General features: G+C 42.1%; 1 protein-coding gene and 1 non-coding gene across 2 annotated transcripts in view; both read right to left on the reverse strand.

Moving 5' to 3' along the window:
• Nucleotides 1-3983: 3983 nt before the first annotated feature.
• Nucleotides 3984-21704, reverse strand: part of FREM3 (FRAS1 related extracellular matrix 3) — a 104734-nt gene continuing 87013 nt past the window's right edge. The window contains 4 exon segments of the mRNA XM_044930385.2: nt 3984-4131; nt 4133-4178; nt 8372-8521; nt 19641-19892. Of these exon segments, the coding sequence (XP_044786320.2) occupies nt 3984-4131; nt 4133-4178; nt 8372-8521; nt 19641-19892 (596 nt within the window).
• TRNAC-GCA lies at nt 9463-9534 on the reverse strand. The gene has a single exon. It is a non-coding gene; the product is annotated as a tRNA-Cys (tRNA).

A 21704-nucleotide genomic window follows, 5' to 3' on the forward strand; every position in this document is an offset into this window, starting at 1 on the left:
GTGGTCTTTTCTTTCCATTTCTTTAATTTTCGTTCCTCATTTGATTTTTATTCACTTTTTTCCCTTAGGATGCAATCTTTTTTCCTTAGATTTCCTCCCCATATCAGTTGCTTTTATCAGCCCACACATAATTGAGATTTCTATTTATAATGCCGGTTTCTATAATATTACTAATACTGCTTGCTTCTAAAAAGTGGGATTGTTGCTGTCGGTGTCAAGCAAAATGCAGTGCTTAAAGCAGTTTGTGGAGTGATTTGAGTGTGTTTTGTCCCCCCACCTTGGATTCTTAAAATAACAATTGTGGATCTAATGTATGCAAAATTGAGGAATGGTTACTCTTTCCATGTAAAAAGCTGTTAAGAGTGGTGGCTTTATTTTGGAAGAAATAATTGGGAAAATACAAGGTTGAAGAAAACTTTACAGAGATCACAGAAGTGTTTTCAAGACAAAAACAGCCTAATGCCGTGTGTGTGTGTGTGTGTGTGTGTGTATGTGTGTTGGTGATGGTGGAGATGGGAGGGAGGCAGAGAGTGGAAATGTAAAAGGAAGCTACTTCCAGTCCTTCAGAGCTCAGGGACACTGGTATATACGTGTGTAAATTGAAACACTTGAAAAAAGCATAAGAAACAGTTTATCAAAATTTAGCATTGTGGATCACAGGTCAGTTAGGATATCACTGTTGCACGTTTATCTATAATAAAGCCAAGTTTTTATTTATACTGCTAGTTAAGGAAAAATGATGACTTAAGCCCAACCATTTTAAAAGAGGAATTGTTGGTAGAGTAGACTCAAAATTGAAACCCATTTGATTTCCTCAATTTACAGTTGAGGAATAGAAAGTTTAAATGGGTGGAATGAATGGTCCTAAAGCTATCTTAGAAGAGGCTGGGTGTTTACCTAGGTGACCACAGGGTCACAGTCAGTTGTTAGACTATTTCATTTAATAGATAATTGTGTATTACTCTGTTGGGAAGATTACATTTTATTGGGAAGGTATCCAGTAAAACTAATGTTATCATTTCAACTTCAGTATTTTAAATATTAATGTAACCTTGGAGAAAAAAATGGAAAGTTTTCCAATAGCAAACTTTTTAAAATTTAGGGTATTTCAAATTCATATAGTAGACTTAAAGTGTGTGCTTTGATTTTATTGCAGGGCTTACATATACTCATAATGTGTTAATCTGAACTCAATTCCCTAATTTAGGGTAGTGGCATTTATGAATATCTAAATGTTGGTCTTTGTAGAACATTCAGTGTCAAATGTGACAGGTACATGATAGACAGTAAAAAGGGTCAATATTGTTAATATTAAACTAGCTAATACCAATTTGTTTTAAGTAATTGTTTCAAATGTGATTAAGCTTTATAATATTTGACTCTGTGTACATGTGTTTTAAAAAAATTGTTAAAGATCCACGTGTCCTTAGTGTTGTGGATAAATTCAGTTGTAGTAACATTTTAAGGAACATACATAAATCTCATTTCTGAGAAACCACCAGTCCTTAACGCTGGACACTGTTCCTGTCAGTTTCCCTGGGGGAATTAACTCAGTGCAAATTGGGAAAAGTATGGAGAGACAATCAAGTCCAAAATAATGCACTTGTTTCAGGCATAGAACGCAATTATCCTGGTTCCTGCAACCATTTTAAAGGCAGATGCAGCTCTGTAAAAATAATAGCGTAACCTGTCTCAGTGTCTGAGGCCAGAATACAGCATAGCCCTCACACATGGATTTGTGCAAGTTTAAAGTTACTGCGTATGTTTAGGCAGTCACTCCCTGAACACTGGTGAACCTTGACAGCAGAAGCAATCAGGTTAGCTTTCTGCTATCCTCACCACGTGTACCTCTCTCTGAAGCCACTTTTCTGCTTGTGTCTAAGGTATCACCCAGTGCTGCAAGTTTCACGTGGAAAAAGGTATCACCCTGAATCTGATGTATTTTGAAAGCAAAGAACATGGTCATCTTTGTACTTGCAGTGATCGACTAAAACCTTCACATGGGAGCTTGTTAGAAATGCAGACTCTTAAGGCCTCATGTCAGACCTGCTGCACTAGAATCTGCACTTTAATAAGATGCTCAAAGGTGACTCATGCACAGGAAATTTTGAAAGGTACTGCTTTAAATGCATTTTACCAAAGCAAAATAATGAAACCTTAATAGTATCTTCAAATTAACATGAAGATTAACATATAGCAACAGGGTAACATTTTTTGGGTGAGGAAGATCAATATTATTTCAGAGTGTGCTAAGTCGCTTCAGTCATGTCCGACTCTGCAACCCTCTGAACTGTAGATTGCCAGGCTCCTCTGTCTATGGAATTCTCTAGGCGTGAATACTGGAGTGGGTTGCCATGCCCTTCTTCAGGGGATCTTCCTGACCCAGGGATAGAACCCGCATCTTAATGTGTCTTGCAGTGGCAGTGGGTTCCTTACCACTAGCACCACCTGGGAAACCCGAAAATGCTTTTATGTTGAATTTTGGATCTGCAGATAATTTTAGAAGAGATTTTTCTGGTGAGTTGTCATGTACTAGCATCATAATCATTGCCTCTCATTTATTTTGGGACCGTTGTGTGGTTGGAGGAACAGCCAATGGCAACACCTGGGAGCTTGTTAAAATTAGAGATGCTCGGGTCGTCCTCCAGTTTACTGAACTGAAATCTGGTGGGAAGGTTTTGCATTTCTGTCTCAAGCCCTCCCAGTGATGCTTAGGAAGTTGGAGATGCACCAAGTTACTACATTTGTTGCTTTCCCTTTCCTTTACGTGGAACAAATGTTACATAACTTTGGATTGTGACTTGCTTGTTTCTACTCAACTTTGTAAATCCAGTTATGAAACTAAAAGGCAGCATGCTGAATGTGTGGGTCATTAAATGAATGATAGCTGAGTTATCTCATTTTTACAGTGAAGATGAGATGTTACTTGGTAGAGCCATAAACACCTCTCCTTATAGGGATGATGTGATGGATTGACAGTGGTCAACTGGACTCGGTGACAGAATGATTTTGGTTGATTATGTCATCTTTCACAGAAGGGACCATTTTTTTACATGGAAAGTTATTCTCAGCACATTTTCCCTGTGTATTGTCACTTTGGAGACATGATTGATCTGGTTTGAAGTCAGAAACATGTCCCTGTCTTGATGCACAGACAACAGTAGCTCCTTCTAGGGAAGGTCAAGGTCAGTTGGGAGAGAAGACCTTTCACACTGCAGCACAGAGTGTGCACTGACTTCTGAGCGTCGCCAACACTACAAGTGGAGCTCCTGTCTGGTTGCTGTTCAGGCAGCTTACAGATAGGTCATTTTTCTCATCTGTAGCATCAGCCTTAGGTCTGAGTAGAAGGGAGGCCAGTAACATGAGGCAGCTCAAGAGCAGGAGCCTAGATGCACCCTGCAAACGGACATGGTGCTGCCTGAAGGATCCAAACCTCCAGTTTCCATTCCTGTTTGCTAATGAGCTGCGCCACCTGGGAACCAGTCTGGAGGGGAAGTCTGGCTTTTTTAGAATGGCTCAGGGTGATATGTTGAGTACAAGTGCCCTTGTTTTTATCAGCTCCTGTACCTGGAGAGAGAGTCAGGAACGAGTGCTAAGGGCACTCTTGGCACTATAACCTGAAAAACTGGAAGAGAATGAAGGCATCACTGTAGCTGAAATGTGCTTCTTGTCCAGCATCAATGGACAAAGAAAGGTTGAGCCTTTTGTTCTTAACTGTTGATTTAATTGACGACAATGGGTTTCACTGCCCTTGGTGACAAAGTAAAAGAAAAAAGGAAAAAACAGAGCACAGTGTAATAATCCTTTGTAGGCTTATTCTTCCTCTGTATTTTGATACAGTTGCATACACTACACTTGTGCATATCACCAGAATGTATGTAACACCAGTGACAGTACAATACCATTGATATCCCAGGGTTGTAGTGAGCTGGAAACCGTTGTTAGGAGAGCTGTTTTGGCTGCTTCCTCTCCTTTAAAGTCTTTCAACCAAAAGGAGGACAAGCACTCTGCTTACAGTCAGTGACCGTGTCATTGATGAAAATGGTTTTATTGGGCTCTCCAAGCGCTGCACCCAGCGGCATCTGAAGAAGTAATTCAGACCGCTCTGAACCCTCAAAGATGGGCTGTCCCTGGAGCGAAGTTCAGTTTTTGGCTGACGCCAATGTAATCTAATCCAGCTAGTGGGAAAGAAAAAGCCAAGAGTAAGATGCAGGAGTCACTGCTCAAAGTTTTCCTTCAGAGAAAGATGGCTGGTCCTTAGCATTTTCCTATGTATATGGCACCTTCAAACTCATATTTTTTGGCTTGATCCTCAGGGGAAACTTCCACGTTCTACAAAATGCATGACCACCACACATCCGTCCACGTGCGATCCCCACCAATGCTCTCCATCAGCTTCCAAGCACTTCCACAAAAAATCCCACCGATACACCGATATGTGAACAATTAAGACCACGATTGTGACTTTCATTTTGACCAGGTTTCACTCATTCACCTTTCCCAGACATCTAGTTTAACCTTACAATATTCTGCTCAGTTTTACTGGGCCATGAAGTTCCTGCCATTTTCTCAATGTAATCATTTTGTGAGCTGGCTTACCTCATTGTATCACTTCTTTGCTATTTATTTAAAAAGTCATCCAATGTCATGACAAATTATAATCAAGGAGAATAGAACAAGAAACCCTGAGTAATGTATGTAAATAAATGGAAGAATAGAATATTTACGTTGTCTCAAATTATCTCCCCATAAAAGACTTCTTGGGGGCTACCCTCGTGGCTCAGATAAGAATCTGCCTGCAATGTGGGAGACCTGGGTTTGATCCCTGGGTTGGGAAGATCCCCTGGAGAAGGGAATGGCAACCCACTCCAGAATTCTTGCCCAGAGAATTACATGGACAGAAGAGCCTGGCAGGTCATGGGGCTGCAAAGAATTTGATGCGACTGAGCAACTAACACAAAAAGACTTCTTGATTACAAAGGAAGAAAAGTAACTTCACAGTAAAGAAACCTGGCACATACCACCTTAACCAAGTGATCAAAGTTAATATCACCAACAGCGGGATAAATTGCAATGTGTCCCATTGGCTAGAAGGCAGCAAAAAGGCAGTACCATTTCTGTGATATTCCTTCTGAAGATGCAGAGCCTGAATCTAATTATGAGGAAAATCAGACAAGCCCAACCTGGTAGGTATTTTACAAAACTGATTTGTAATATTTCTTTGAAATTTTTATTTTATATTGGAGTATAGTATAGTTGTGTCCAACTCTGTGACCCCATGGACAGAGGAGCTGGGTGGCTTACAGCAGCCCACCCAACTCCTGTCCATGGGATTCTCCAGGCAAGACGACTGGAGTGGTTGCCATTTCTTTCTCCAGGGGATCTTCCTGACCCAAGGATTGAACCCAGCTCTCCTACAATGCAAGCAGACTCCTTACCGTCTGAGCTCCCAGGGAAGCCCCATAGTTGATTGACAATGCTGTGTTTCAGGTGCACAGCAGGACATTTCAGTTACACATATATACATATCTATTTGCTCTCAAAGTCTTTTCCCATTTAGGTTATTACAAGACTATTAAGTACAATTCTTTGTGCTATACAGGAGGTCCTTGTTGACTATCTATTTTTATATATAGTAGTGTCCATCTGTTAATCCCAAACTCCTAATTTATCCCTCCCCCTGGTTTATAATCTTGAAAAATATAAAAGTCATAAAAGTCAAAGAAAGCCAAGAAACTGTGCAGATGGTATACAAAACCAAATGACATAGTACAAAATAGAATGTGATTTTGAACTGAACTTTTTTGCTTTTAAGAATGATTTGGGGGACAGCTGGTAGAATTTGAATGAGGTCTGCAGATGAGAGTAGTCATGTATCAGTACCCTGATTTCAAGTTTGTATTGTGGGTACACAGGAGAATGTCTCTATAGGAGTTGGCCTCCACATTTTTGAAGAGATGGTTCCAGATTTATTGGCAACCTGCTCTCAATGGACAATGTGTGTGTGTGTGTTTTTTTTTTTTTACTGTACCTATTACTTTTCTGTAAGTTTGAGATAATTACATTATGAAAAAAACAAGATGATGGTGAAAAAGCACCAAGGCAGGAGAGTAAAGGAAAGGGGATTTGGGATCTTATGGGTTTGAGTTCACATGTTAATTCTGCTGTTTACTTGTATAAACTATTTCATTGTTTGAGTCTCAATTTCTTTAACATCAAAAGGGAGAAGATTATTGCTATTTTCCAAAGTTGTTGTGAAGATTAGAAATAATACAGCAAGGATGCTAGCACAGAGTCTGTCCAATAGCAAGCATTCAGTACATAGAAATTATAATTTTATGTCATAAATAATGATGATATACATATGGGTACATCATTATTATTGTTAATTCTCCAACCTGAGCAGATGTCAAGTATTTTCTAGACTCTAGAGATCATCAAGTCTAAACTGTTACCTCTGCATAGCTCCTGTTCAAACCCATGAGTCATGACCTCAAGCATAGATCACTTCTATCTGTCCATCCCTCCCTGAGGGCTAGCAAAGGGTCATTACTGGTATGAAAAGGAATTCACCTAAAAATTTTTTAATTTTTTTCCTAACCATAGAAAGAGTCCAAGGAGCCAACTGGTCTATTCACTTTTGGTTTCACAAATATATAGAGAGTGAGAAAGAGCCTGGCCTGAAAATTAAGCAAAGAAGGAGGGAAGAAAGAAAATCCAAAAAAAATAAAAGCTAAGCAAGAAACAACAGAAGAACTCAACAGAGGAGCACCAGTGGTGCCACGCACAATATGATGGGATATATTCACTGACGTGTTAGAGTATGGGATTCTCCCCAGAGCAGCTGTCTTCAGTTCCCTTAACTGTCTCTTGGGCACATGTTGAGCCCGGGTGCACATTTTCATAGACACATTTTCTCTGCACTTCCTGTCAGTGCCTGTAGGTGTTTAGATTGCTGAGTTGTATTTGCAAGATTTGTGCTTTTATTTAGTTTTTATCTTAACAGATCCTCAAGTGTCTTGGACTTGTATGATACTAATCCTGAATTATGCTGCCTGTCACATCCCAGGAGATTAAGGTCCCTGTTAGCAATGAAAAAAATGTGGGTTTCAATGCAGATGGAAATTTCCCTGTCTCTTCCTGAATCCTACTGTGTTTTTTTTTTTTCCTTTGTTTATTTGTTTTGGTTGGTAAAGCAGCTGACAGCTTCAACACAGAGAAAGTGATGTTCAGAACCATTTAACTATACTGCCAGCCAGGCTTTGCTTGTCCACATCAAGAAAGGCAAAGGGGAGTGGGGTGTGAGAACATGCTGCTTGAAGCCAAGGAAAATGCTGGAGAGTCAGAAGTGACAGCCTCCTAACCTCCTGGGGGGCCAATAGGTGCCTGGGTTCTCCCAGGAGCTGGTATACCTGCTCAGTCATCTCGGAATGACATAGTGTTTATGAGCAGCTTCTAGTCTCTACAAATATTCTTTTTTAAATTAATTATTTTGCGCTGTGCTGGCCCTTGTTACTCCGCGCAAGCATTCTCTAGTTGCAGGGAATGGGCTCCTCGCTGTGTGGCTCCTCTCGCCAGGGAGCATAGGCTCCAGGGCACGTGGGCTCAGTAGTCGTGGTGCACGGGCTTAGCTGCCCTGCGGTGTGTGCAGTCTCCCCGGCCCAGAGATGGAACCCATGTCCCCTGCCTTGGCAGGTGGATTCTTATCTGCTGGGTCACCAGGGAAGTCCTACAAAAATTCCTTTTTAAAAATTTATTTATTTTTAATTGGAGCGTAATTGCTTCACCATATTGTGTTTTATGCCAATACATCAACATGGATATCCTTATGTCCCCTCCCTCTTGAGTCTGTCTCCACTTCCCACCCCATTCTACCTACCCCTCTAGGTTGTCACAGTGAATATTCTTAACTTCGGAAGGTTAATTTGGACTCAAGCAAGTAGTTAATGGGACTTCCCTGGTGGCTCAGACAGTAAAGCATCTGCCTACAATGCAAGAGACCCAGGTTCAATCCCTGGGTAGGGAAGATCTCCTGGAGAAGGAAATGGCAACCCACTCTAGTACGTGTGCTGGAAAATCCCATACACAGAGGAGCCTGGTAGGCTACAGTCCATGGAGTCGCAAAGAGTCGGACACAACTGAGCGACTTCACTTTCCTAAGTAGTTAATGAACGAATCAACAAGTCATATAAGGCTGCTACTCGAATATTCTGTTTCTTGCATAAACAGCAGAAGTCATTCTATAAGGCCAGGGAGGAGAAAATTTAAATCAGAGCCTCTCCACAAAGACTTGGCATGGTACACTTGAACAGACTAGACCTCACCCTATACGAATGTCAGGATGGACACATTTTAAAAATGGGCTGCTCACCTTCTGCTGAGGCCGGCTCTGTTCTCTTGGAGCGCACGGTGACAGAGGACGCTTGAGAAAGGTCCGTGCCTGTCCTCCAGACGCAAACCTCCACGGAGCCAGCACTTTCATCAACGTGATATTCAGCATCTCCAAAGTGCAGGGCAGGCTCTGGGGAGACATGAAGGGACAAATTAAGAATGTTGCTGCCTCCCAGGACCCTTGTCTCCTCTGGCCCCGCGGGAGCCTGGGCGTTTGTCACAATCACCAGACTTGACAGGTCCCACGGGCTCGAGAGGAAACAGGCAACACACACAAACGACCACGTCAAGGAGGAGTCTCATGCCATGATGGCTTAGAAAATCAGTATTTTATTCATTTTCCTCCTTTAAGAGAGATCTGTCGTGCAAAGAAGTTTCCCAGTTGGGCAAAACTGGTCAACTAGCTATAAATCCAGCAAGCCAGCTATCGTTAGGGAAAAGATGGTGGGGAACTAGGGAGGCTTTTTTTTTTTTTTTACTTTACAATATTGTATTGGTTTTGCCATACATCAACAGGCATCCGCCACGGGTGTATACGTGTTCCCCATCCTGAACCCCCACCCACCTCCATCCTCATACCATCCCTCTGGGTCATCCCAGTGCATCAGCCCCAAGCATCCTGTATCCTGCATCGGATGGACTGCAATTCATTTCTTATATGATATTATACATATTTTAATGCCATTCTCCCAAATCATCCCCCCCCCCTCCCCCCACCCAGAGTCCAAAAGACTAGGGAGAAGGGCCCTTCATGTTGAGGCACAGTCCAGCCAGGGGTCTGAACTCGGGGTCTGCTGCTGCACCTTATCCCATAAGTTTGTCACAAAGACAAATTCTATTCCTGAACTGCTACCCCTAGAGGCAAAAAGAGGGGTCCCCTAGAATAGAAGGCTGAGGGCGGCCAGGGTGGGCATCAGACTCTGAGAGCAGGTGAAAGTGGACGTGTTAGTTGCTGAGTCATGGCCAGCTCTGTGCAACCTCATGGTCTGTGGCCCACCAGGCTCCTCTGTCCGTGGGAATTCTCCAGGCAAGAATCCTGGAGTGGGTTGCTATTTCCTTCTCCAGGGCATCTTCCCCACCCAGGGATCGAACCTAGGTCTCCTGCATTGCAGGCAGACGCTTTACCATCTGAGCCACCAAGGAAGCCCGAAGAGAGGAATACATCTAAAGGGGGGAAAAGTTTGACAAGTCAAGACTTGGCCAAGCAGACATACTCATCCACTTCCAGTTCTCTCAGTTCTAAAAAGCAGCCTATGAACTTAACTGACTCTTCAAAGCTTATACAAGTTTCAGCTGTTACACTTGACATGATAAAGGTCAGAAACGGATGCTTTTTCTCAGACTGTGACATTCAGAGGCAAAAAGATATCCATACCAGGCAGCAGCTTCACCACAGGGGCATGACCGCTGAGCTGGTAAATGGAAAAGCGACACAACAGAGACAAAACCTTGGCAAGCACGATTCAACACAGAAGCATATCAGAATGGAATTTGGATTTTGGAAGGTAGAAACCCAATGTAATAAGCAGATTTGCCCAGGATGCGTTTTAGCAGATCTTTTCGTGCTGCAGAGAGTTTTACCAAACGTTTGACGGCAGTGTGCCAGAGCTCTCATAATCTGACTAGTGTCCGTTCTTTCTGGAGTCTTCACGTACCATTCCTGACCCTCTGCCCTGTGAGCCTGTTACACAAAACAGCTCTCCAGGCAGCCAGCACAGCACGCGGTCAGGGCCTCCGTCTTCACTGGTGATGTCCTTGGAGCTGAAACTCCCTTCTCAACATGTTAATTTCACACACTCCTTTTGAAAGACTTTGACTGAGTAACCTGCTCTGGGAGGTCATGTGTGTGTATGCATGCTAAGTTGCTTAGTCGTGTCCGACTCTTTGCAATCCTATGGACTGTGTAGCCTGCCAGGCTCCTCGATGTATGGAATTCTGCAGGCATGAATACTGGATTGGGTTGCCATGCTCTCTTCCTGACTCAGGGATTGAACCCGTGTCTCTTATGTCTCCTGTGTTGGCCATCAGGTTCTTTACCGCTAGTGTCCCCTGGGAAGCCCCTGGGAGGCCATATATGCCCTTAAGGGGGAAGTTGTTCCTTATCCCGTGCTCGCCTAACACTTTGCACAGCTCACTAATTGTACTGATGGGTCACTCTTGCTCTTTACAGGAAAGGGTGTGGGAGGTCATTCTCTCGTAAACATTTTTATTTCTTTTTTTGGCTGCACTGGGTCTTGGTTGTGGCAAGCAGAATCTTCAGTTGCTGCAGGTGGGATCTAGTTCCCTGACCAGGGGTGGAGACCAGACCCCCAGCATTGGAAACACGCCAAGTCTTAGCCACTTAGACCAGTGAAGTCCCCATCCTCTCTTTTTGACTCAGAAGTTTCACTCCACCCCTCCATTGTTGCTGGCTGATGTTTCAGATACCTCTAAGCTTGGACAGGAAACAGGGTGAACAAGAGAAGCAGACAAGATCTTGATGGGTTTTATCATGGTGACCGCACTCTTGGGTCTTAGAAGATTGGAAGCGAGCAGATTCTGCTTCTCATGGGCACTTTGGTGTGTTCTTTGGAGATCTCTCATTCCCATGGTACTTCTCATCTGCCATCCGCTTGTTAAGGATGTGTGCGTGCTAAGGCCCTTCAGTCTGCATCCCTATCCTGGCTGATCATTAATCCTTCCTCATTAATTAGCATTTGGCAGTGCTTCTGTGGGGATTGTTCATCCCTCTAGATGGCGCTATTGGACAAGCCTAAGACGGGTCCATTCTGGATCTCTTATGCGAGTGTGGCTCACATCTGGTCCAGGACAAGCCTGCATCCTTTGCTTGATACACCCTAGGGATACTGCCTCATCCTAATGCACTCCCTCTTGTTTGATCATCTATCAGAGCAGCTAATCAGCATATCTCCTACACTGAGGTTTTCCAGATAGAGCCAGTTTCCTCCACACTGTAGGTGACACACTTTACCCTTATCGTGGTCTCGTGCTTTAGCACCTCTTTACAGAGCTAAAACGTTAAAGCCGCCATTCTTACACACTGTTCTGTGTTATCAGAGCCTTACCAATGCCTCAAGACCAGCGACCACATTCCACATCCCCTTAGAAACAGTTTGGTTGGTGTGTTATATTCAAGAATTTGTTGAGTAGCTAATTTTAATTCACTTCTGATATACTTTGAACTTACTACAAATTATATTTTTTTAAAGTTGAGACTAACGGATCTGCTTATTTAGCAGAGAATTTACTCTGTGTGGTATTAGGGAAGGGAGAAAGGTAAGAAAGATAAAAAAAAATTGAGTTATGTCACTGTTCAGAAAAAAAGTGTAAGAATCAAGCCTCTCTGAATACTTTAAAATACAGGATGTAACAGGAGGACAGCGTCACTTAGAAGAAAAATCACGAAATTCTTCCGAGATGCTCTGTATACTGAGATTTGTTCAAATGGAGGAAAGAGATTTGTTCAAATAGAGGAAAGAGATGCTCTGTGCAGCCCAGTGGTATCTCTAAGTAGTTGTCACTCAAGGTCTGTTTAAAAATCTGAGAGGCTGGCAATGCTTTTTATGGGTGGGCAGTTATGAGAGTAGAGTGTTTTGACCACTTATGTTAAATGGATTCTACAGCCATAGCTGTGCTTTTCTCTCCTTTAAAATAAAATGCCCTTTAAATGGAAATAAGAAAAAGAAATACGACAAAGTGGAAAGGGAAACTTCCGAGAGAGATATGACCATTATTTAAAAGTGAGTTCACTGTGCAGATTCAGAGAAATTTCATACCAAGGTCCAAAGAGGACTTACAGGTGAAGGCACAGACGCGCTGTTGTTAAACTTTGCCAAACCACCCTGAACAGGAGAGAGGCCAAGAGACGGAAGACTGGGAGATGTTTTCTCAGTTACCTCGGAAGACAAAATAGATTCTGGAAACAAGAGGGTAAGCTTAATCACTAGAAAAACTCTGGAACAGTTCATTTCAACAGTTTCTGGATCTTTAGAAAAGTGAGAGGTACTGCCAATGAGTCAGTATCGGTTTTTTTAACATCTGGTTTCATGAAGTTAAGTTTAATGTTTTTTAGTTCAGCTAAACAGACATCTTTTGAGCATCCTCTATGTGTTCTAACTATGGGGCAGCCACTCTGATGCCCATCAGCTAACCCTGAGTGCGCTGACAAAAGAAGGGACCACCTCAAGGCTCAGAAGGAGGAGTCTTGGAAGACAATAACTGTGCTAGACTCAAAGAATGAATGAGAATTGATCCACGAGAATAGTGGGAAGAATGTTCCTAACAGAGTGGCTCATATGAAAAAGAAAGGCCCAGAAGCATGACAAAGCCTTGTGTTTGGGAAGGAATAAAAGAGGGCATTTCTTGGAAACGTTTAAGGTGAGAGTAGATGAATGAGGGGATGAGTTTTGAGAGGAAGGGAGAAATCAGAGCCTACAGAAACTTGGATCCACTTTAAGTAGATAGGACTTCACTTTCTAGACTCTCCTTAGAATATAGGGGCCAATTTTTAAAAAAATTTTTTTTAATTTATTCATTTAAATTGGAGGCTAATTACTTTACAATATTGTATTGGTTTTGCCATACATTGACATGACCCCGCCGTGGGTGTACATGTGTTCCCCATCCTGAACCCTCCCACCTCCCTCCCCATCCCATCACTCTGGGTCATCCCAGTGCGCCAGCCCCGAGTACCCTGTATCATGCATCGAACCTGGACTGGCGATTCGTTTCACATATGATAATATACATGTTTCAATGCCATTCCCCCAAATCATCCCACCCTCGCCGTCTCCCACAGAGTCCAAAAGACTGTTCTATCCATCAGTGTCTCTTTTGCTGTCTCGCATACAGGGTTATCATTACCATCTTTCTAAATTCCATATATATGCGTTCAGTTCAGTTCAGTTCAGCTCAGTCGCTCAGTCGTGTCAGACTCTTTGTGACCCCATATATGTGTTAGTATACTGTATTGGTGTTTTTCTTTCTGGCTTACTTCACTCTGTATAATAGGCTCCAGTTTCATCCACCTCATTAGAACTGATTCAAATGTATTCTTTTTAATGGCTGAGTAATACTCCATTGTGTATATGTACCACAGCTTTCTTATCCATTCATCTGCTGATGGACATCTAGGTTGCTTCCATGTCCTGGCTATTATAAACAGTGCTGCGATGAACATTGGGGTACACGTGTCTCTTTCCCTTCTGGTTTCCTCGGTGTGTATGCCCAGCAGTGGGATTGCTGGGTCATAAGGCAGTTCTATTTCCAGTTTTTTAAGGAATCTCCATACTGTTCTCCATAGTGGCTGTACTAGTTTGCATTCCCACCAACAGTGTAAGAGGGTTCCCTTTTCTCCACACCCTTTCCAGCATTTATTGCTTGTAGACTTTTGGATCGCAGCCATTCTGACTGGCGTGAAATGGTACCTCATTGTGGTTTTGATTTGCATTTCTCTGATGTTGAGCATTTTTTCATGTGTTTGTTAGCCATCTGTATGTCTTCTTTGGAGAAATGTCTGTTTAGTTCTTTGGCCCATTTTTTGATTGGATTGTTTATTTTTCTGGAATTGGGCTGCAAGAGTTGCTTGTATATTTTTGAGATTAATTCTTTGTCAGTTGCTTCATTTGCTATTATTTTCTCCCATTCTGCAGGCTGTCTTTTCACCTTGCTTATAATTTCCTTTGTTGTGCAGAAGCTTTTAATTTTAATTAGGTCCCATTTGTTTATTTTTGCTTTTATTTCCAATATTCTGGGAGGTGGGTCATAGAGGATCCTGCTGTGATGTATGTTGGAGAATGTTTTGCCTATGTTCTCCTCTAGGAGTTTTATAGTTTCTGGTCTTACGTTTAGATCTATAGTCCATTTTGAATTTATTTTGAGAAAGAAGAATGGAACTGGAGGAATCAACCTGCCTGACTTCAGGTTCTACTATAAAGCCACAGTCATCAAGACAGTATGGTACTGGCACAAAGACAGAAATATAGATCAATGGAACAAAATAGAAAGCCCAGAGATAAATCCACTCACCTATGGACACTTTATCTTTGACAAAGGAGGCAAGAATATACAGTGGAGAAAGACAATCTCTTTAACAAGTGGTGCTGGGAAAACTGGTCAACCACTTGTAAAAGAATGAAACTAGAACACTTTCTAACACCATACACAAAAATATAGGGGCCAGTTTTAAGTAGTGGAAAGGTGGTTGGTTTTTTTGTTTGTTTTCTGTACATCTATACAACTTCGGTTTGGGCCACAGATTTAAGGAAGAGCTAGGGCTACTGATTAGGAAGCTATTGCAATTATCCAGGTGAGACATGAGAATGGTTTGAAATGTTCACTGGTGTATATACCAGTAATGGAGTGGGACATGATGATGGAGTGGGAGAGATGGATGTAGTCAGTGTCCTGAGCAGCATCCAGTGATTGGATGTAGGTAGCTTCTAGGATGCCCTGCCAGAGTGGGGATCGGATCTTCATAAACTCAGTTGGGAAGATAGGAGAGGAAACAGTCTTGGCTAGGGGTGGAAAGGCGTTAATGTGTGAATCCGGAGTTCGAGAATCAAGTCAGGGCTGGAGATTTAGGAGTCGCTAGTGTACAAGTTCCTGGAGAAGTACTATTGCCTGGAAAATCCCATGGATGGAGGAGCCTGGTAGGTTGCAGTCCATGGGGTCGCTAAGAGTCGGACATGACTGAGCGACTTCACTCTCTCTCGCTTTTCACTTTCCTGCACTGGAGAAGGAAATGGCAACCCACTCCAGTGTTCTTGCCTGGAGAATCCCAGGGACGGGGGAGCCTCGTGGGCTGCTGTCTATGGGGTCGCACAGAGTCGGACACGACTGAAGCGACTTAGCAGCAGTAGCAGCAGCAGCAGTGTACAAGTTGTGGACAATCCTGTATTATTTTAGAGGGTATGATCATCCAATGTGAATGAGTAAAGAGAATGGTTGTAGAGGTGTCAGCCACGAGGGAGACTGTCAGAGGGGAAGAAACTAAAAAAAAAAGAGACCGAGAAAGAGTGATGGAGAGAAGAGTGGATCCAGGAAAATCGAGAGAGTAGAAAAACTTGAGAAATATAAGTGACCACAGTGCAGCAAGTATATGCAGAAAGATGTGTGCAAGCCAATAGTGATAATCAGTGGCACAAAAACCAAAATACACTTATTAAACTTTAAACTGTGTCAAGTGAACTATAATGCCTAAGTTTAAAAATAAGAACCGAAATAAATTTTTTTCTGCATTTAAAACCTTTAACTACTGTATTATAATATGACTAACCTTCTAAAGCATAGTGGTATTCTTCCTTCCGAACAGTTTTCTGGTTTTTACAGTACAGCAATGTGTCTTTCAAGTTTTAAAAACATTTTGTGTTGAAGTGTATCTTGGCCCATAGCAATAGTATTCAGCACATTGAAAAAAAAATTGGATGTCATTTCACCAAAATAACACTTTTTTTTGGTGCAAGTTTTCCTTACAGCATTTTCTTAAATCTGTCATTATTCTGTTAAATGCCTATTACTGACAAAGACACTAATCTAGCTGGTGATCTTTACAGGCAAATTTAAACTTTTTTTTTTTGTACTGGGGTAGAGCCAATTAACAATGTTGTGATAGTTTCAGGTGGAGAGCAAAGGAACTCAGCCATATATATACACGTATCTATTCTTCGCCAAACTCCCCTCCCATACAAATTTTATGCATGTTATACAAATCTTATTACCTCAGGACAAAACTAAGAACCATCTGAAATTGGACATCAATTCTTTTTTTGTGGCAGATACAAGAATTTTCAAATTGCATGTTAAAAGTGCAGTGTCTTCAGCAGATAGGTAGAGACCTGCTATAACGTATTTACACACAGAACAGACACATTGTGCTGATTAACCAGGGCCTTTAGTTTCATCTTGACCTTGTTAAGTGCAAGTAGAAGCTAAGGTCTTCAGTAGGTGAATGCACAGGAAGCGCACTAGGCATTAGCTCAGTGAGCATTTACTGGCCATATTCTGTGGCCTCTGTCTGCATGGAGTTGGCATATCATGATTTTCCTGTCAGTGCGGGGCCAGGAGCTTGAGTTGTTAGATTGTCTCTGCTCCTGTGCAATTTCTCTGCTTAGCATCACCCCACAGTATTTGCCTTTACAAATACATTCCTGCAGGTGACCCATTTGATGAGGGGATAGTTGACCTCTATTTAAGGAAGCTAAACATTTCCCAGAGTCTAGCTAAATAGAATAAAAACATTTCATCCCAGTTCTAACTCTTGAGCTGCTTGGCTATATCTTTATGTTGCTAGATATCATGTCATCACTTGGCCTAAAGGAAAACCAGCTTTTGCTATAAGATGATGGACTTAATACTTCTGAATAAAGGCAGCATTACTGGTATTTAACATGTGCTCAGACTGGAGAAGGCAATGGCACCCCACTCCAGTACTCTTGCCTGGAAAATCCCATGGGGGAGGGGCCTGGTAGGCTGCAGTCCATGGGGTCGCTAGGAGTCCGACATGACTGAGCGACTTCACTTTCAGTTTTCACTTTCATGCATTGGAGAAGGAAATGGCATCCCACTCCAGTGTTCTTGCCTGGAGAATCCCAGGGACGGGGGAACCTGGTGGGCTGCCGTCTATGGGGTTGCACAGAGTCGGACACGACTGAAGCGACTTAGCAGCAGCAGCAGCAGCAGCAGACTGGCCTACTAGACACAAATGCTAACCCTGGAAAATGAGTGTGGACTTTTCCCAATTTCTTTCAAGTAGTCGGTTTTGTAGGACACATGTTTTCATTCCTGGCTGAAAGGGCAATGGAACTACTTCCTGACATGTGATGGAATTTGATCAATGTTTTTGCTTAAACGCTGAATTAGGGGACTTGTCATTTCACAAAAGTAGTCCAAACGATTAGCATCATGTAGTAGGTGTGCTAGTAATCACTGTGGTTGTTTCCTCAAGGCCAAAATATAATGGCACCATTCAAAGGAACCATTGGTATCATGAATGGCAAAATTTGTTCTTGGTAGACAGTCCCTGATATCTCTTTGGTTTCACAGAGAATATAATAGAAATTCTAAATTTCTACTGAGTATACTGAAAATTGAGTATACTGAGCAATATTCCGTTGTATGTATACACACACCACATCTTTATCCACTCATCTGCTGATGGACGTTTAGGTTGCTTCCATGTCTTGGCTACTGTAAACAGTGATGCAGTCAACCCTGGGAAGCATGTATCTTTTTGAATTACAATTTTCTCCAGATACACAGCCAGAAGTAGGAATGCGGGATCATACGACAACTGTGTTTTTGATTTCTTAAGGGAACTCCATACTGTTCTTCGCAGTGGCTACACCAATTTACATTCCCACCAACAGCATAGGAGGGCTTCTTTTTCTCCACACCCTCTCCAGCATTTATTAGATGTAGGCTTTTTGATGATGGTCGTTCTGACTGGAGTGAGGTGATGTCTCACTGTAGTTTTGGCTTGCCATTTCTAAAAGTTAGTGATGTTGAGCATTTTTTCATGTGTTTATTGGCCATCTGTATGTCTTCTTTGGAGAAATGTCTGTTTAGATCTGCTTATTTTTTGATGGAGTTGTTAGCATTTTTTATATTGAACTGTCTTACGCATTATTTAAGAAAAACGATAGTTATCTTAATTCTAAGGGGGCAATTTTTAAAAAGAAATTACACAATGAAGAATGCATAGACATCAGAAGTGAAGTGAAGTCGCTCAGTCGTGGCCAACTCTTTGTGATCCCATGGACTGTAGCCCACCAGGCTCCTCGGTCCATGGGATTTTCCAGGCATGAATACTGGAGTGGGTTGCCATTTCCTTCTCCAGGGCATATTCCTGACCCAGGGATCGAACCCAGGTCTCCTGCATTGTAGGCAGATGCTTTACCATCTGAGCTACCAGGGAAGCCCTGGTATAGACATCAGAGTCTATACTTATTCTTATCTCATGAGACTTGTGAAAATATATTTGGGAACTGAACTTAGTCCCTGGCAATTTTTTTTTTAGGTAGAGCAAAATTGGCCTTTTACAGCATTCTGAGATCTTGTCCACAGGATGTATTATCAACAAACAAAATTTAGGGGACCAAACAAACAAAAACCAAACCAACTTTAATCTCACTCATGTTTTCCTTTGTCCTAGAACAATAGGATCCCTTAGACTGTAGCCCTCCAGGCTCTGCTGTCTGTGGGATTTCCAGGCAAAAATATTGTAGTGGGATGCCATTTCCTTTTCCAGGGGATCTTCCTGACCCAGGGATCAAAGCTGGGTCTCCTGCTTGCAGGCAGATTCTTTACCATCTGAGCCACCAGGGAAGCCCCAGAATGATATAATACATGATAAATTTTCATCCCCAACTAAAGAGCACATACACTCTTCAACCTCTGCTCCACCTGGTTTATCTCTTGACATGACTCTCAGTTTCATGGAAGCTCTGCACTGTATCTATGCATTTACACAAATTTTGGGTCTGTGATAGCTGCCCAGTCTGATCCTATCTAGATCTGAACACAGCAACTCACAGCCACTCAAATCCTGACAGAGGTATATTTGAGAGATGACGTGGTCAATCTAATTTGAGACTCATAATAAAATAGTCAGATGCTGTCCTTGTCTTTATCAATATTTTCTCTTAAAAGTACCTCTTGTAGAAAGAGCAATTACTAAGAAAGTAATACCGGGCTTGGTATTGGGAGTCAGGGGTTGGGAGGGGTTGGTTTCGAGGAGTGAAGAGCATCCTATTCTTGTCTGGCTCTGTGCTTTAGCTGGGACTAGAGCCAAACTCCCAGCCGGGTAGAGCTAGGAAAAGAGATCTGCATGCCTACACATGGGAGCTTCATGGCACCCTTGTACCACTTGTAGACCCATGTTCCTATTGTTGGGAGGGAGGCTCCTTGGACTGCTAAGATGAGTGTCCTGTGGGGCAGTCCTGGTTGAGTGATCAGACATTTAAGCTAGGTCCTCTTCTTGGCTTCCTTAAGTCTTAGGTCACTTCCTTGGGATGTGCTTTTTAAAAATAATTTAACACACTCACACACAAATATTTAATCTTTCTGCATCGATGCATTGTCCTCAGTATTGGTGATAACTATATATCTGAAAAGCCACTCAGAGATGTTAGAGAAGGAGCAACATCAACAATTCCTTTCATAGGTCATTTAAGCTTATCTTTCAACTGTTTAGTGAAAGGATGAGAAGAAAGCAGCTATTACCAAGAGTGGAAAACAGGAAATAGGCTTACCATCATCACGGTCAGCCAGAATAATCACCTTGGCAGTGGGGGATTTGGCCCCCAGTTGCCCTCCCTTCGGCAGGCTCAGTGAAATGCTGAAGGATTCCTCCTTTTCATAAAGAGAGTCATTGATGATCAGGACTTGGCAGGTGTTCTCAGTCTCATTCTTGTCAAAGTGGAGGCTGCTGGTGTGGTCTTTTGGACGTGAGATGTAGTCAGAGAAAGATAACCCTGCAGAAGAAAGGGTGCCTATGGCAGAACCTATGGAGACAGGAGATAGAACACAGAAAGTAAGAAGAAACAATTCTAAACAGGAAACCTGTTCCCCATGGGGTCTTCAAACTATTTTTAGATAATAGAGAATGAGAATTGTTGCTGTCGTGTTTGACTCGTGTTCGACTGTAGCCCGCCAGACTCCTTCGTCCATGGAATTCTCTAGGTCAGAATACTGGGTATTCTTGGGGTAGCCATTCCTTTCTCCAGGGGGTCTTCCTGGCCCATGGATTGAATCCAGGACCCCTGCATTGCACGCAGATTCTTTATTGTCTGAGCCACCAAGAAGTGGCATTTTTAAAATAACAGCTCTCTGAATTATAAGGCACACTTGTCTCTTACAGTCACGAATATTAATATGGTAATTAGAAGACTTTTAAAACAGACCCGGGTATTCTGGCATGATTCACAGCTAGTGGTCTTTGAACTACTGTTGCTGTTCAGCTGCTCAGTCATGTCCGACTCTTTGCGACCCTACGGACGGCAGCACGCCAGGCTTCCCTGTCCTTCACCATCTCCCGGGGTTTTGCTCAAACTCATGTCCATTGAGTCGGTGATCCCATCCAACCATCTCATCCTTTGAAACTCCTTTCTCTTCCTGCCCTCAGTCTTTCCCAGCATCAGAATCTTTGAAAAGGGTATATACTGAAAAAGTTTTGTTTAGATTAGGGACTAAATAAACTGAAGGGTCATAGGGTGGTTTAGCTTAATTTGTTCATATTATAGACTGGAAGACTGAAGTACAGATAAATTATGACCAGAGAATCTATACCGTGACAATGTATGGATTTGCTCCCGCCCCTGCCCGTCCCATGGCAGCTGTAAGTTGTCATTCACGTTCAGTCTCTAAGTTGTATCTGACTTTGCAACTCCATGAACTGTAGCACGCCAGGCTTCCCTGTCCTTCACTCTCTCCCTGAGTTTGCTCAAACTCTTATTCATTGAGTCAGTGATGCCATCCAACCATCTCACACCCTGTTGCCTCCCTCGTCTCTTGCTCTCAATTTTTCCCAGCATCAGGATCGTTTCCAGTGAGTCGCATCTCAGTAATCTGACTCTCACGCCCTAGATAGAGTTCTTTGTGTGATACTAAAATATAGCTACAGAATTACTTGTTATTTTATAAAGAATACGAGATGGACTGAATTTCAGTTTAGAGACAGTGCATTTAAAATTTTAATTATAGTAATTTACACATGTCAAGATTCCCTAATTTAAATGCACTATTTGATGAGTTTTAACAAATACATATAATCATGCACCCATTACCACAAGCATAGTATAGAATATTTTTTATCCACCAACACATGTACCCCAGGTAATCCATCTTCTTCCTTGTCTCCAAGCCCTGGAAACCACTCATCCATTCTCTTGTCACTATAGATTTATTTGCTTTATGAGAATTCCATGTAAATAAAATCACGCAGTTTTTAGTCTTTTGCATCTGATTTGTTTCATTTAGCATAATGCATTTAAGATTCATCAATGTGTCAGGATTTTGTTCCTTCTTACTATTGAATAGGGTTCTCCATTGTGTGGTTACATCACAATTTGTTTTTCCATTTACCAGTTGATAATTTAGGTTGTTCCCAGTTTTTAAGTTATTCTGAATGCTGCTGCCATGGATATTCAAATTCAGATCTTTGAGTCAGTATGTCATTTTTATTTCTCTTGAGTAAATACTTAGGAGTGGGGTTTCTGGGATCTAGTGCATTATTTTCCTTGTGATAAAATAAATATAACCTAAATGTACCATCTTAACTATTTTTAAGTGTATCTGTTCATGTTATTGAAAAAATC

Source organism: Bubalus bubalis, chromosome 17, assembly GCF_019923935.1.
Source record: "Bubalus bubalis isolate 160015118507 breed Murrah chromosome 17, NDDB_SH_1, whole genome shotgun sequence".
Lineage (NCBI taxonomy): Eukaryota > Metazoa > Chordata > Mammalia > Artiodactyla > Bovidae > Bubalus > Bubalus bubalis.